The sequence below is a fragment of the Pristiophorus japonicus genome, chromosome 3 (genome assembly GCF_044704955.1).
Source record: "Pristiophorus japonicus isolate sPriJap1 chromosome 3, sPriJap1.hap1, whole genome shotgun sequence".
NCBI classification, from domain to species: Eukaryota; Metazoa; Chordata; class Chondrichthyes; family Pristiophoridae; genus Pristiophorus; species Pristiophorus japonicus.
The window spans coordinates 8,182,325-8,199,843 of record NC_091979.1 but is presented as its reverse complement, the minus strand read 5'-3'; the positions used below and the strand labels follow the sequence as shown (position 1 = coordinate 8,199,843).

Sequence of the window (17,519 nt, the reverse complement as noted above, 5' to 3'; positions counted from 1 at the left end):
CAAATGCGCTGCTATTTCATCCTTAATAGTTGATTCCACTATTTTCCCCACAACTGATGTCAGGCTAATCGGTCTATAATTACCCGCTTTCTCTCTCCCTCCCTTTCTAAAAAGTGGTGTTACATTAGCTACCCTCCAGTCCATAGGAACTGATCCAGAATCGATACACTGTTGGAAAATGATCACCAATGCATCCACTATTTCTAGGGCCACTTCCTTAAGTACATAACATAACATAACATAAGAACATAAGAATTAGGAACAGGAGTAGGCCATCTAGCCCCTCGAGCCTGCTCCGCCAGTCAACAAGATCATGGCTGATCTGGCCGTGGACTCAGCTCCACTTACCCGCCCGCTCCCCATAACCCTTAATTCCCTTATTGGTTAAAAATCTTTCTATCTGTGACTTGAATACATTCAATGAGCTAGCCTCAACTGCTTCCTTGGGCAGAGAATTCCACACATTCACAACCCTCAGGGAGAAGAAATTCCTTCTCAACTTGGTTTTAAATTGGCTCCCCCGTATTTTGAGGCTGTGCCCTCTCGTTCTAGTCTCCCCAACCAATGGAAACAACCTCTCTGCCTCTATCTTGTCTATCCCTTTCATTATTTTAAATGTTTCTATAAGAACACCCCTCATCCTTCTGAACTCCAACGAGTAAAGACCCAGTCTACTCAATCTATCATCATAAGGTATCCCCCTCATCTCCAGAATCAGCCTAGTGAATCGTCTCTGTACCCCCTCCAAAGCTTGTATATCCTTCCTTAAGTAAGGTGACCAAAACTGCACGCAGTACTCCAGATGCGGCCTCACCAATACCCTATACAGTTGCAGAAGGACGTCCCTGCTTTTGTAGTCCATCCCTCTCGCAATGAAGGCCAACATCCCATTCGCCTTCCTGATTACCTGCTGCACCTGCAAACTAACTTTTTGGGATTCATGCACAAAGACTCCCAGGTCCCTCTGCACCGCAGCATGTTGTAATTTCTCCCCATTCAAATAATATTCCCTTTTACTGTTTTTTTCCCCAAGGTGGATAACCTCACACTTTCCGACATTGTATTCCATCTGCCAAACCTTAGCCCATTCGCTTAACCTATCTAAATCTCTTTGCAGCCTCTCTGTGTCCTCTACACAACCCGCTTTCCCACTAATTTTTGTGTCATCTGCAAATTTTGTTACACTACACTCTGTCCCCTCTTCCAGGTCATCTATGTATATTGTAAACAGTTGTGGTCCCAGCACCGATCCCTATGGCACACCACTAACCACCGATTTCCAACCCGAAAAGGACACATTTATCCCGACTCTCTGCTTTCTGTTCGCCAGCCAATTCTCTATCCATGCTAATACATTTCCTCTGACTCCGCGTACCTTTATCTTTTGCAGTAACTTTTGTGTGGCACCTTATCGAATGCGTTTTGGAAATCTAAATATACCACATCCATCGGTACACCTCTATCCACCATGCTCATTGTATCCTCAAATAATTCCAGTAAATTAGTTAAACATGATTTCCCCTTCATGAATCCATGCTGCGTCTGCTTGATTGCACTATTCCTATCTAGATGTCCCGCTATTTCTTCCTTAATGATAGTTTCAAGCATTTTCCCCACTACAGATGTTAAACTAACCGGCCTATAGTTACCTGCCTTTTGTCTGCCCCCTTTTTTGAACAGAGGCATTGCATTAGCTGCTTTCCAATCCGCTGGTACCTCCCCAGAGTCCAGAGAATTTTGGTAGATTATAACGAATGCATCTGCTATAACTTCCACCATCTCTTTTAATACCCTGGGATGCATTTCATCAGGACCAGGGGACTTGTCTACCTTGAGTCCCATTAGCCTATCCAGCACTACCCCCCTAGTGATAGTGATTGTCTCAAGGTCCTCCCTTCCCACATTCCTGTGACCAGCAATTTCTGGCATGGTTTTTGTGTCTTCCACTGTGAAGACCGAAGCAAAATAATTGTTTAAGGTCTCAGTCATTTCCACATTTCCCATTATTAAATCCCCCTTCTCATCTTCGAAGGGACCAACATTTACTTTAGTCACTCTTTTCCGTTTTATATATCTGTAAAAGCTTTTACTATCCGTTTTTATGTTTTGCGCAAGTTTACTTTCGTAATCTATCTTTCCTTTCTTTATTGCTTTCTTAGTTATTCTTTGCTGTCGTTTAAAATTTTCCCATTCTTCTATTTTCCCACTAACCTTGGCCACCTTATATGCATTGGTTTTTAATTTGATACTCTCCTTTATTTCCTTAGTTATCCCTTCTCCTCCCGCCCTTCTTTTTCACTGGAATATATTTTTGTTGAGCACTATGAAAGAGCTCCTTAAAAGTCCTCCACTGTTCCTCAATTGTGCCACCGTTTAGTCTGTGTTTCCAGTCTACTTTAGCCAACTCTGCCCTCATCCCACTGTAGTCCCCTTTGTTTAAGCATAGTACGCTCATTTGAGATCAACATACTGTGATCACTCATTCCGAGAGGATCTTTTACTAGGAGATCGTTTATTATTCCTGTCTCATTACACAGGACCAGATCTAAGATAGCTTGCTCCCTTGTAGGTTCTGTAACACACTGCTCTAAGAAACAATCCCGTATGCATTCTATGAATTCCTCCTCCAGGCTACCCCATGTGATTTGATTTGACCAATCGATATGTAGGTTAAAATCCCCCATGATTACTGCCGTTCCTTTTTCACATGCCTCCATTATTCCCTTGATTATTGTCCGCCCCACCATGAAGTTATTATTTGGTGGCCTATAAACTACGCCCACCAGTGACTTTTTCCCCTTACTATCTCTAATCTCCACCCACAATGATTCAACATTTTGTTCATTCGAGCCAATATCGTCTCTCACAACTGCCCTGATATCATCCTTTATTAACAGAGCTACCCCACCTCCTTTCCCTTCTTGTCTATCTTTCCGAATCGTCAGATACCCCTGTATGTTTAATTCCCAGTCTTGGCCACCTTGCAACCAATTATTGTGTTCAGAATAACTCCACAAGACTATGTTGTAAGCTCAAACCATTGTGACCTTGGTCTCTTTAATGTAACTCCAAAGCGAGGAAGCAGCATGATGAATTGCCTTTCATTGCTTGCCCAGGTGACCCTTAGGTCTCCCACAGGTGTGCCCCCTGGTGGCAAGTCTTACCACTGGTGAGGTTTGCATACATAACAAAAGGAGTGGAGACTGTCCTGGGATTGAAGCAAGTAATTGGGATTTGACTGGATGACCTTTTGTTGGCCGGCGCAGATATAATGGTAAGTACTGCAGGGAATAGAATACGGCCAAGGTGATCTCCTGGACTAGTTTCGATCGCCTGGATGGGCCGGAGAGGAATTTTCCCAGATTTCTTCTCCCTAAATTGGGTTTTTATCTGGTTTTTGCCTCTCCCAGGAGATTTCATGGCTCCAGTTGGGGTGGCGTGTAGAATGTTTCAGTGTAAGGGGTGTCACAGGGGTGAGGCGGACTGGTTGGGCTGGGTGCTCTGTCATTGTTCATTATTCATAGGTTTATATGTAACCTTCAGGGCTGCTGACCGAGGGCCGTGCGGCTCTGTGTCGGCCGGCGCGGACACAATGGGCCGAAATGGCCTCCTTCTGCGCTGTAAATTTCTATGTTTCTATGAACCTCCGTTGTGTGTGTGTGTCGGCAGATCTCAGCCTGGGTAGCAATAAGGACCGGCAACGAAGAGGCCGGAGTCACTGTGAGGCCTGGGTCACATTTAAATGGAACCGGCAAGCAGTGGCCACCAAAATGGCAGCCGGAAACAGCTTGTGGATTGATCCAGTGCCATGTTGGGTGGCTTGGAGGTCACCCGTTACAACAAGGTAAAGCTGGGCGATGAAGGCGCGGGGTTGGGGGGGGGGGGGGGAAAAGGTGGGTAGGGGTGTCGAGATCATCGGGCGGGGGGGGGGATTGTGGAGGTGGGGACATTCCTGCTCCTCTTGGCCCCACAAAACTAATTGAAAACTTTTTGCCGCCAGTAAAACTGGACAGAGCTTCCAACCCAGTTGTGTCCTAAAATGGCCCTGTGCACGTCATAGGACTCAGATTTACATTATTAAAAGAGGCCCGCTGCCCGAAATGGGCAGGCGCTCTCGTCGCCCGTGGTGGGGGCCCGTTAAAATGGCGGTGGCTGAAGCGTCGGCGGTAATGTGGCGGTAAGTCCGGCCACCTCATTCTGAGGCCCTTAACGCTGATGTTGCAAAATTGGCCCCATTGACTCTACCAGTCTGGGTGGCACGGGTACAGACCAGGAATCAAACCTGGGACCAGAGTCTCTGTATAGCTCAGTTACATGCTGTCTTTACCAATACTATGCCACACTGCACTTTCAACAATTACAGCTAATGGGACAGTCAGAAATACTGACTGAGGGAATGGTTCGGTTACGTTGCCTGCTGAAGTGCTGCATCATACTTCTGTTCAAACCCCTCCATGGCCTCGCCCCCCGCCCCCCGTATCTGTGTAACCGCCTACAATCCTACAACCCTCCGAATTCTCTGCGATCCTCCAATTCTGGCCTCATGTGCATCTCCCATTTCCTTCACCCCACCACTGACGGCCGTGCCTTCAGCTCTTAATGCCACAAGCTCGGAAATTCACTGCCCAAACCTCTGCGCCTCTCCACCTCTGTCTAACACCCTCCTAAAACCTACCTCTTCGATCAAGCATCCTAATGTTTCCTTCTCTGGCTCGGGTGTCAATGTTTGTCTGATTACACTCCTATGAAGCATCTTGGGACGTTTTACTGCGTTATCTTGGTAGTCTGTCATATCCAACAGAGACGTTGATGTGCTAATCATCAATAGCATGTGTCTTCAAGTGGCTGTATAGGCCAATTCTGGATGCACATAGTCTCGTGCATGTCGGACAAGGGAAGTTCGATGTGCCTGATGCTGTCAGTACTGCCACCTAATGTCGTCTATCTCTAGTGTCCCGCAGGCGTTGACATCGGCTTTCTTTGAAGGTCTGGCAGGCAAGTCCTCGTGAGGGTTTGCCACTGGATTTTATTAGCTGCTGGATTCTCGAGGTCCTTTAGTCGGATGCCACAGTACTGGAGGTTAGCCTTGATGCAATCTTTGTAGCGTTTGCGGGGGCGCCCCTGGTGTCTTCGGCCTTCACAGAGCTCGCCGTGAAGAAGCTGACGAGGGATCCTTGACTCATCCATGTGGATGACATGTCCAGCCCACCGGAACTGGGCTCGCCTGATCATCACCTCGATGCTAGTTGATTGTGCTCGCTCCAGAACCTCATAGTTTGACACCCGGTCTTGCCAGCGTATGTGGAGTATAGATCTGAGACTGTGCACGTGGAAAGCTTCCAATTTTTTGATGTGATACCTGTAGGGTGTCCAGGTCTCACATCCATAAAGGAGAGATGAGAGAACGACTGCTCTATACACCGACAGTTTAGATGACAGTCGGATGCGGTGGTGAGTCAACACCTTAGTGCGCAAGCGACCAAGTGCCTGGCTGGCTTTACAGATCCTTGCATCAATCTCCTTGTCCAAGGACCCGTCACTTGATATGGTGCTGCCAAGGTACTTTAGTTGTATACTGTCGATGGAGACTGTGGGGAGCAGGTGCTGTGGTGCCAGGGGCAGGCTGATAGAGAACCTCGGTTTTACTAAGGCTGATGGTTAGGCCAAATAATTCTGTTGCCTCAGCAAATTTGCTGAGTATGAATTGTAGGTCACTCTCCTTGTGTGCCATAAGGGCACAGTCGTCAGCAAAGAGTGCCTCGAGGATGAGTCGTTTCCGTACTGTGGTCCTTGCAGCAAGGCGGCGGAGGTCGAACAGTGAACCATCTAATCGATATTTCAGGTAGACCCCAAACTTTTATGGCATAGGCGCTATACAAATGCAAGTTGTGGGCAGGGGAGACGCGAGAAAGTTGGGAGGCTGTGCATCAGCAACCCCTCCATCACACACGATGTTGAGAGGGAGGGTACCTTTGCTCTGTTCAGAAACGTCTTCTTTATAGGCTACTCATGAGAATAGAGGGACTGTGTGGAAACAGTGTCGGTCTTTCCACGCTCGGAGTAGGTTGCAGGCTCTGCAAATATTGACACACTCCGGGGACCTCCTGTCATAACTTCTGAAGGACAGTATCAGTTACTCAAAAGGAAACTGCACTATCATCAGAAGAAATATTTATTAGCATATAGCGACAGCAAGTCCAGAAATCTGATGATCTCGAGGAACCCCTGAGAGGCCCTTGTGGACAGAGAGATGCCGGTTTGAAAACCCATGCCACCTTCAACTTTTTAAGAAGCTGTGATTTGTTACGGTGGGCTGGGTTTTCCGCTCTCCTGCGCTCGGTTTCTCGCCCTGCAGCGGCGGCGATGAGGTCTCCTGCGCCCCCCCCAGGTCCGGTTTTGTGGCGGCGCGGAGCAGCACCGGCCGGAAGAGCTGAGCCCGGTGTGCAACGCCCCCCCGGTTGAGACACTGGCGACAGTTTGAGCTCCTGCCCGACCCGTCCGCCCGGAAGTGTGTCCCCAAATGACCGCCTGGGAAATCAGGACGGCCCAACCATGCCGTCAGAGAAGAGGCGAGTAATCGACTCCCGAAGCAAGTGTGATTGTTTTTCTTTCAATTTTTTTTTTTAAGCGATGTGTGTTGTGGTGGCGTGGGTTTTGGGACTGTTTATGTGGTGTTTTTTTTTTTAGGTCCCCACCCCCGCCCGCCCTCTCACAGCGCCCCCCGAGTCGAGTCTTTAGCTCGGGAGTGCCAAGAGAGGTGTACACCTCCTCCCTTAGTGTTGCGCCTCCCGACGCAGGGCCCAGCTGCCCAATCTTACCCACTGAGGCGCAAACTATTCCCGGCCATTAACTTTCCCACCGCTCCGTTATTATCGCCCCACAAAAACATAAAAGTCTAAAATCCAGCCCAAAGCGTCTTCCTCACCATCGGATAAACCAATACAAAACTCAGACTCTTACCTTCGGGGAAAGTGATTATTCGCTCATGAATATCGGCTGTTCGAGAGGCCTCCTCCACGTCCTCATTGTTGGCAGTCACTCGGCCGTAACGGATATTGTTCCTAATGTTGTCGTTGAAGAGAACGGTATCCTGGGGCACCACTCCGATGTGCGAGCGCAGAGAGCATTGCTTCACCTGGGGGGAGGGGGGGGGGGAAATTTAGACCTTTCAGAAGAACTTAAGAAACAGGAGCAGGAGCCGGCCATACGGCCCCTCGAGCCTGCTCCGCCATTCAGTAAGATCATGGCTGATCCGATCATGGACTCAGCTCCACTTCCCCGCCCGCTCCCCTCTGGATCAGTTCCTATGGTTTGGAGGGCAGCTAATGTAACCCCACAAACAGCTCTTGAATGACAGGCCCTTTAGGCCTGTGATTACTGCTATGAAAGCTGGGATAAGGCCACCTCTATAGCATGATCTTCCTTTCACCCTCCAGTGATATAATGCAAGGGCAATGGCGGATGAAAGCTCACAATCCTGAGGTGAATTCACTAAATATATTCAAAAAGGAGTTAGATGTAGTCCTTACTACTAGGGGGATCAAGGGGTATGGCGAGAAAGCAGGTAAGGGGTACTGAAGTTGCATGATCAGCCATGATCATATTGAATGGTGGTGCAGGCTCGAAGGGCCGAATGGCCTACTCCTGCACCTATTTTCTATGTTTCTATGGAAGCGTGATCTGTTGTGTGAGGGTCGTACCTGTAATGTATTTGCTTCATGGGTTCTTTGCTTAAGAATTCATAGCAACACATTGCTATTAAGAACTAGTTGGTTTATTAGCAAAATCACACGACACATTACCAGTTCATCCACTAAGCTCACAACCATCTGCCTCATCGTGGATCTCCCAAACCCAACTGGCTGGGGTTTTATTGAGTCTTGTGAACATCAGGTGACTGGCTAAGCCACTCACAATGCAACAGCTCTACAAACCTGTGAGCATACTCACATGTGCAGACATTACAGTACCAAATAAAGGAGTGCTGGATGGCTGGCTTTAGAAACATAGAAAATAGGTGCAGGAGTAGGCCATTCGGCCCTTCGAGCCTGCACCACCATTCAATATGATCATGGCAGATCATGCAACCTCAGTACCCCTTTCCTGCCTTCTCTCCATACCCCTTGATCCCTTTAGCCGTAAGGGCCACATCTATCTCCCTTTTGAATATATCTAACGAACCGGCCTCAACAGCTTTCTGTGGTAGAGAATTCCACAGGTTCACAATTCTCTGAGTGAAGAAGTTTCTCCTCATCTCGCTCCTAAATGGCTTACCCCTTATCCTTCGACTGTAACCCCTGGTTCTGGACTTCCCCAACATCGGGAACATTCTTCCTGCATCTAACCGGTCCAATCCCATCAGAATTTTATGTGGAGTATTTGAGGGAGTAATGGAGGCAAATCATATCGATGCATTTAAGAGGAAGCCAGGTAAGTACACGAAGGAGAAAGGAATCGAAGGCTATGCTGATTGGGTTGGGATGAAGTAGGGTGGGATGAAGCTCGTGTGGGGCATAAACATCGTCATGGACCAGTTGGGCCGAATGGCCTGTTTTCCGCAGTGTAAAATTCTTCGAACAGTTGGAAAAACGAAGATTGGAGCTAGGGTTTGTCTTTAGGTCGGAGCTGGTTATCACAGAGCTTGCGATCAGCAGGGAGTCTGCGAAGCAGCTCAAATTATTTAAAGAATAACTTTAAAAAAAAAAGACAGTGGAACCATTTGCAGGAGCTTTGCAGCATATGGAGGCTGGTGTCGGGTATACATCAAATATTTGCAGTTCCTCCCGACTGGCCATTTTGCGCCCATCACCTAGATTAACATCAAGGAGTCGGGATCAGCTTCTCGCTTTTAAAAATAGCATCTCGGCCCTGGCAGCTGCTTGTGGCTGCTTACAGCTCTCTGATCAGCCCCGTGCTGCAAGGATGCCCAGGGCACAGGCAACGAGCTCTTGGTAATGAGTCCCAGGTGAGGGAAGGACATGAAAAGAATGGTAATTTGGGGACTGGTTCGGGACTACTGCAGTAATGGGTGCCGCTCCAAGGGAGGAGATACTGTCCAGAGGGAGAGGCCTTTCTCAGGGAGCTTTTTGTAAAGGTGCAAATGGAGCGCAATGTTCAAGTTCGGCGTCACGCACAAACAATTGGGCCGAAAATTCCGGCCTCTACGAAGCGCGCACTGACCCGGCGAGGCCTCGCGAAAGCTGCTTCTCGGGGCGTGACACGCATGCACTGAAAACCGCCTTTTCCGATGTGTCAAGATTTCTCCGACAAGATTCTCCGCCATCCCCGGGAGAAGGACACCCGCGCGGGAGAGGTTGGGCTATTTGCCCAACGAATCTCCTTCAAAGTTTTACGCCTGGCAAAAACAGGTGCATAGCTTACTTTTACAAGCGTAACACTTTTAAAATATTTAGAAAAATTAAATTTAAACACTCAATTTTATATTAAAAAAATTCCAAAGAATGTTTTTTCCCCTAAAACATTTAATTTTAAATATGTTTATTTATTTATTTATTATTCTGTGTTTCGGTGGTTTTCTCATCGATAGTAATGGGAGCCTGTGCAGAGCTCCCATTTTTATTAATGCGAATATTGCATAGTGATTGGTGGTCCAGGCCCATGTGACTCCAGTACGTATGTACATGAAAGACTTCACCCCGTGCGCTGCGCAGTGACTCGAGGCCTCCGACCGGGATTCTACGTTCCCCCGGGACCACCAGGTACTTTCGTAGATTGTTTTCGGGTCGGAGGCGTTTGTCCAAAGGAAGCCTCCGACCGAAATTTCACCCCATTGGTAATCTCCCATGATACTGAATTTTTAAAACTTATCCAATGTCCAAAAGGATGTCGCTTATCAAGCGGTTTTAAATCTAAAGGAGCCTTTTGTTTGTTTTGGCCAGTTTTCTCTGACTCTCCCTGGGGTACAGTCTTATCGCTCCCATTTCGTCAAGGCTTTGACTCTCCCTCGGGTAGTTGGTTTCTTGCTCCTCTCCTAAAGCACTGACTCTCCCCAGGGTATAGGTACAGCAGGCGGTGAAGGCGACAAATGGTATGTTGGCATTTATAGCGAGAGGATTTGAGTATAGGAGCAGGGAGGTCTTACTGCAGTTGTACAGGCCCTTGGTGAGGCCTCACCTGGAACATTGTGTACAGTTTTGGTCTCTTAATCTGAGGAAGGACATTCTTGTTATTGAGGGAGTGCAGACTGATTCCCGGGATGACAGGACTGACAAATGAAGAAAGACTGGATTGACTAGGCTTATATTCACTGGAATTTAGAAGAATGAGAGGGGATCTCAGAGAAATATATAAAATTCTGACGGGATTGAACAGGTTAGATGCAGGAAGAATGCTCCCAATGTTGGGGAAGTCCAGAACCAGGGGTTCTCAGGATAAGGGGTAAGCCATTTAGGACCGAGATGAGGAGAAACTTCTTCACTCAGAGAATTGTGAACCTGTGGAATTCTCTACCGCAGAGAGTTGCTGAGGCCAGTTTGTTAGATAAATTCAAAAGGGAGTTAGATGTGGCCCTTATGGCTAAAGGGATCAAGGGGTATGGAGAGAAAGCAGGAGTGGGGTACTGAAGTTGCATGATCAGCCATGATCATATTGAATGGTGGTGCAGGCTCGAAGGGCCGAATGGCCTACTCCTGCACCTATTTTCTGTGTTTCTATCCCCTCTCCTGAAGGCACTGACTCTCTCTCGGGTACGGTTGGTTTTAATCTCCTCTCCTGAAGGCGCTGGGGTAGAATTCATCACCTAGATGAATAATCTTCATTTGTGATCCTGGACAGTCAATCAACAGGCTATTTGAGCATGGAAAAAGTTACAGCTGAGTCGGAATTTGTCCTTACTTGAAGTCAACATTCCAGCAGGATTCACTTGATAGTAATTCAAAAGGAAGACTTGTATTTATATAGGGTATCCCATAGTGTTTCCAGCTAATTAAGCACTTTTGAAGTGAAATCATTAATGTAATGTAGGTAACACGGCAGCCAATTTGCAAATAGCAAGCTTCCACAGACAGCAACGTGATAATGAGCAGATAATCTGCTTCCGTGATATTGGTTGAGGGACAAATATTGACTCGGATACGGGGAGAACTCCCCTGCTCTTCTTCAAAATAATGCCATGGGATCTTTTACACCCACCTGAGCAGATTTGGTTTAACATCTCATCCAAAAGGCGGCACTGCAGACAGTGAGCACTCCCTTCAGTGCTGTATTGGGAGTTATAAGCCTAGATTTTTGTGCTCAGGTCTCTGGAGTAGGGCTTTAACCCACGATCTTCTGACTCAGAGGCTAGAGTGCTGCCCACTGAGCCGCGGCTGACACCAGGAGCAGGAACACTAGCCGAAGCCCTCTCTCCATCATCATCATAGGCAGTCCCTCTGACTTGCTTCCACTCTAAAAATAAGTTCTTAGGTGACTGAGAATACGGGAACTACAGTCTCTGTCACAGGTGGGACAGTCGTTGAAGGAAAGGGTGGGTGGGACTGGTTTGCCGCTGCCTGCGCCTGTTTTCTGCAAACGACAAGACTCGCGGTGTTCAGCGCCCTCCCGGATGAACATAGAAACATAGAAAATAGGCGCAGGAGTAGGCCATTCGGCCCTTCGAGCCTGCACCACCATTCAATAAGATCATGGCTGATCATTCACCTCAGTACCCCTGTCCTGCTTTCTCTCCATACCCCTTGATCCCTTTAGCCGGAAGGGCCATATCTAACTCCCCTCTTGAATATATCTAACGAACTGGCATCAACAACTCTCTGCGGCAGGGAATTCCACAGGTTAACAACTCTCTGAGTGAAGAAATTTCTCCTCATCTCAGTCCCGGATGCATTTCCTCCACTTAGGGCGGTCTTTGGCCAGGGACTCCCAGGTGTCGGTGGGGATGTTGCACTTTATCAGGGAGGCTTTGAGGGTGTGTCCCTGTAACGTTTCCTCTGCCCACCTTTGGCTCATTTGCCGTGAAGGAGTTCCGAGTAGAGCGCTTGCTTTGGGAGTCTCGTGTCGGGCATGTGGACAATGTGGCCCTGCCCAGCGGAGCTGGTCGAGTGTGGTCAGTGCTTCGATGCTGGGGATGTTGGCCTGGTCGAGGACGCTAACGTTGGTGCGTCTGTCCTCCCAGGGGATTTTCAGGATCTTGCGGAGAGCCCCAGCCCAAAGGCTAATAGTAGTGTCCCTGAGATAAGCCAACCTCAACCGAGATATCGAAATCAAACCCGAAACAATGACTTACTGGGATCACACATCAGTGGTTAACTCATTAAACAATTGAGCTGCACTTTGTGGCTTACTGACCAGCACAGTCGATTAAAAGTCATATGGGGAAAAACCTTAATGAAACACTGAAAAAAATGGAAATGAATCTTCCTCTGCAAGGGCAGACCAGTAACTGGGGCACAGCTGGTACAGACCAGTGAAAGGGAAAAGGATATCACTGCTCAAGTATAGTTTAAAATCACTAAATGAGATTTAAACATTTATTGAGGTCAGCAATTCCGATGCGTGTGTACACACAGGACGAGCTGATGAAGGTGCACATTATTTCAACCAATGGAATAATTACTTTGTTGAGAGGCGAGTACTGTATAAAATGTAAAGATCTGAATCGGGACGTGTCCCTCATCTTTCAGAGCTCCGGTTGATAAGGAAGCCATCAGTGAGCAGGATCAATGTTAAGCTTAAGGAGCCCTAGACGTAATCAGCTAAAAGCTGCAAGTACTGTAGTCACTTCAGTGTCACCTAAAACCCTTCTGCCCCTATTCTAACTTGCACCATTTCCCGTGCACCCATCACCCCCATGCCCGCTGCCCGACATTGGCTCCCAGTCCGGTGTAATGTATTTGCTTCATGGGTTCTTTGCTTAAGAATCCATAGCAACGCATTGCTATTAAAAACTAGTTGGTTTATTAGCCAAAGGTTCAACAATCACACTACACATTACCGGTTCATCCACCAGGCTCACAACTGCATACCTCATCATTGATCCCCCAAACCCAACTGGCTGGGGTTTTATTGAGTCTTGTGAACATCACATGACTGGGTAAGCCACGCCCAACTCAACAGCTCTACAACTATTTTTGTAGACACCAATAATCAAGTGCCCCCTTATTAAAGGGGGCGTATTCGAATGGCCGTACAGGGATCAAACCCACGACCTTGGCGTTGTTAGCACCACGCTTTAACCAACTGAGCTAACCGGCCTCTCAGTGCCTCTATTTTGTTGTAATCGGAAAATCAAGTGCCCCTGATTAAAGGGGGGGGGGGGGAGGGGCACACTCCAAAACACTTTTCAAGTGCCCCCCCTTGTTTTTTTTTAAGGGCACTGAAACAAAAGGCTAAAGGGGAGGGGGCACTAAAACCGGCAAATTAAACAAATTAACATTTAGACATAAAATCAAATTAAAATTTGGTTGCTGGGGGGTGATGATGCGCTCCAGTCCCTCCGGTTCCCACCTCCACAACTCTTTTTGCAAAATTCACAGTCGGCAGGATTCGAACTTGCACGGGGAAACCCCAATGGGCTTCTAGTCGATCACTTTAACCACTGGGCCACGACTATTAAACCTGTGAGCATACGGACAGGTGAATACATTATAAGTGGCAATTCACCCATTTTAAAATTCTTATCTTCATGTTCAAATACTTCCGTGGCCTTGCCCCTCCCTATCTCTGTAACCTCCTGCAGCCCTACAACCCTCAAAGAATTCGGAGTCCCTCCAACACTGGACTTTTGTGCATCTCCTACTTCCTTCATCTCAACATTGGTGGCCGTTATGCTGGATTTTAGGCTGTTCTGTTCTTGGGGCGAAATCGGAGGCGGGGCGGGAAAGTTACCGGCCGGGAAGAGTTTGTGCTTTGGTAAGGAATGTTCGCCATCTGGGCCCTGCGTCAGGGGGCGCAGCGCGAAGGGAGGCGTTGTACACTTTGAGGCGCAAAAGTGGGAAACAGCGCTGCCGCCAAAAACGGAGCGGAGGATCGCGAAGGAGACTTGAACGCTGCCTTTCCCGCCGCTCCGGGGCAAAACCCGGAGTGCAAAGGACCGGAAAATCCAGCCCCTACGCTCTGGAAATCCCTCCCTAAGCCTCCCCACCTCTCTCTCTCTCTCTCTCTCTCTCCTTTAAGAAGCCGCTTAAAACCTAGCTTTGTGACCAAGCATTTGGTTACCAGTCCCTAATAGCTCCTTTTATGGCTTGGTGTCAATTTTTTAATCTGCTTGCGCTACTGTGAAGCGCCAGGGGACGTTTTACGACATTAAAGGCGCTAGATAGAAATACAAGTTATTGATATGTAGAGCTGAGGGAAGACCCCAGGAAGCTTTCATTCTTCATTCTCGGAGCTTTCTGCCCGAGACCAGCTGCGAAGCTCATTGATTGGAAACAGGAACTTTGAGGGTTAATTATAAACCTGCTCCTGGGTAAGTCCAGCAATACTGGATGTGCGGAAAGGAAATAGTTTGGGTATTTTTTTTTTTTTTAAGTGGTTGATATCTAACAGGCATGCACTCACATGAAATGCACTGTTTATAGTAAATACCACCGAATGGCGAGAAAGGCAGTTGGTTTTAATTTCAATCAGCCAGGTGCGCGCTGCCCGAGACACACAGATGTTTCCACGGGAAGGCTACTTTGTAGTTAATGAGATGGAGGAGAGCTGGGCAGACGAGGAAGGAGTTCAAATTTCAATCTCTTCTGGGAGACAGGTTCACTGGATAAAGGTAATGAGGTTTGAGTAGAAGGCGACAGCTCAGCTTATTCCTTACACTTCAGGGAGACTGGCAGGTCGTGCTGCTCGGCAACACAGTCGGAAAGTGAACTCTGAGGCCCATGACGACCCCGGTGGAACCGAGAAGGGTACGTGATGGAATCAGAGAAGTTTACAGCACGGGAGGCCGCCATTCGGCCCATCGTGTTCGCGCCGACCGACCAAGAGCTGCCCGGCCCAATCCCACGTTCCAGCTCTGGGTCCGTAGCCCTGTAGGTTACGGCACTTCAGGTGCACATCCAAGTACTGTTTAAATGTGGTGAGGGTTTCTGCCTCTACCACCCTTTCAGGCCGTGAGTTCCAGACCCTCACCACCCTCTGGGTGAAGACATTTCCCCTCAAATCCCCTCTAAACCTCCCCCCAATTACTTTATGAAGAAAGACTGGATCGACTAGGCTTATATTCAATGGAATTTAGAAGAATGAGAGGGGATCTCATAGAAACATAAAATTCTGACGGGATTGAAAAGGTTAGATGCAGGAAGAATGTTCCCGATGTTGGGGAAGTCCAGAACCAGGGGACACAGTCGAAGGATAAGGGGTAAGCCATTTAGGACCGAGATGAGGAGAAACTTCTTCACTCAGAGAATTGTGAACCTGTGGAATTCTCAACCACAGAAAGTTGTTGAGGCCAGTTCGTTAGATATATTCAAAAGGGAGTTAGATGTGGCCCTTACAGCTAAACGGATCAAGGGGTATGGAGAGAAAGCAGGAATGGGGTACTGAAGTTGCATGATCAGCCATGATCATATTGAATGGTGGTGCAGGCTCGAAGGGCCGAATGGCCTACTCCTGCACCTATTTTCTATGTTTCTATGTTTAAATCTATGCCCCCTGGTTGTTGACCCCTCGGCCAAGGGAAATAGATCATTCCTATCCTCCTTCCTATCCACTCTATCCAGGCTCCTCCTAATTTTATGCACCTCAAATCAGGTCTCCCCTCAGCCTCCTCTGTCCCAAAGAAAACAATTCCAGCCTATCCAATCTTTCCTCATGGAGTGGAAGAAGGCGTGGGGGGCGGGGGGGAAGAGAATGTGTTCCCTCTATTGGTGCCTTGGCCAAGAAAAATGATTAAATTGAAAGGAACAACTGCAAATACTGGCAATCAGAAATAAAACATCAGAAAGTGCTGGAAATACACAGGGGGTCAGTCGGCATCTTCAAAGCCGACACAGGCCCGATGGGCTGAATGGTGTCCTCCTGTGCTGTATCGAGAAGGAAAGGGCAGGTTCTGGCTTTTTGGGTGCAGACTTCATCAGACTGGTAAAAGGCTAGCATCTGGAATGTCATCTTTTGCTTTTTCTCTATACAGATATATCATCATCATCATCATCATAGGCAGTCCCTCGGATCGAGGAAGACATGAGTTCTTAGGTGGCTGAACAGTCCAATACGAGAGCCACAGTCCCTGTCACAGGTGGGACAGACAGTGGTTGAGGGAAGGGGAGGGTGGGACAGGTTTGCCGCACCTTCCGCTGCCTGCGCTTGATTTCTGCACGCTCTCGGCGATGAGACTCGAGGTGCTCAGCGCCCTCCTGGATGCACTTCCTCCACTTAGGGCGGTCTTTGGCCAGGTGTCGGTGGGGATGTTGCACTTTATCAGGGAGGCTTCGAGGGTGTCCTTGTAACGTTTCCTCTGTCCACCTTTGACTTGTTTGCCGTGAAGGAGTTCTGAGTAGAGCGCTTGCTTTGGGAGTCTCGTGTCTGGCATGCGGACAATGTGGCCTGCCCAGCGGAGCTGATCAAGTGTGGTCAGTGCTTCAATGCTGGGGATGTTGGCCTGGTCGAGGACACTAACGTTGGTGCGTCTGTCCTCCCAGGGGATTTGTAGGATCTTGCGGAGACATCGTTGGTGATATTTCTCCAGACACTGGCCCGATGGGCTGAATGGTGTCCTCCTGTGCTGTATCGAGAAGGAAAGGGCAGGTTCTGGCTTTTTGAGTGCAGACTTCATCAGACTGGTAAAAGGCTAGCATCTGAAATGTCATCTTTTGCCTTTTCTCTTTACAGATATACTAACCGTATCTAACTATAGATAAGGCGTTTTTTAAAAAAAAGCATACAGGATTCATGGCGTTACAAAAGCAAGGAAGTTATTGATAAACCTTTATAAATAAATCACTGGTTTGACCTCAGCTGGAGCAGTGTGTCCAATTCCAGGCACCACACTTTCGGAAGGATGTCAAGGGTGCAGGAGATTTACCAGAATGGTACCAGGGATGGTACTAGGTCCGTGCAGCAGAGCTGGTCTCCAGTTGTCTTGGGTAATCCTTGTCACTGGACCAAGGCCTAGCTCTGTCAAGCCCGTGTGGTGGCTGGTGCAACAGGTTAAATAAATCCACGCATCTTCCGCCCTTCAGGATGCAGTTCAGGACCTGGAATATTAGATCCTTCATTGAAACACCTGTGAACTCATCCCTTTTTGGCGTGGAAGCAAGTCATCCTCGATACGAGGGACGGCCTATGATGATGATGACCAGGGCTGAAGGACGTCAGTGACGTGGAGAGACTGGAGAAGCTGTGGTTGTTCTCCTCAGAGCAGAGAAGGTTCAGTGCTCTTTAAACACAGGAGCTCAAAAATATGAAGGGATTTGATAAGAGTAAATAAGGAAAAAACTATTTCCACTGGCAGAAGGGTCGCTAACCAGAGGACACGAATTTAAAGGTAAATGGAAAAGGTGGGGGGGGGGGGAAGATGAGGAGAATTATTTTGCACAGAGTGTTGTAATGCATTGCCTGGAAGAGTGATG

At 48.0% G+C, this 17,519-nt stretch overlaps 1 protein-coding gene and 1 non-coding gene across 5 annotated transcripts in view; both read right to left on the bottom strand.

Moving 5' to 3' along the window:
- abcb6a (ATP binding cassette subfamily B member 6 (LAN blood group) a) overlaps positions 1-17,519 on the bottom strand; it is a 341,190-nt gene that overhangs the window by 61,031 nt on the left and 262,640 nt on the right. For all 4 annotated transcript variants that reach the window (XM_070875170.1, XM_070875168.1, XM_070875171.1 and 1 more), the window contains one exon: positions 6,961-7,135. In XM_070875170.1, the coding sequence (XP_070731271.1) occupies positions 6,961-7,135 (175 nt within the window). The remainder of the gene's footprint in view (positions 1-6,960; positions 7,136-17,519) is intronic.
- Positions 13,137-13,209, bottom strand: trnav-aac (transfer RNA valine (anticodon AAC)). Its single transcript has one exon. It is a non-coding gene; the product is annotated as a tRNA-Val (tRNA).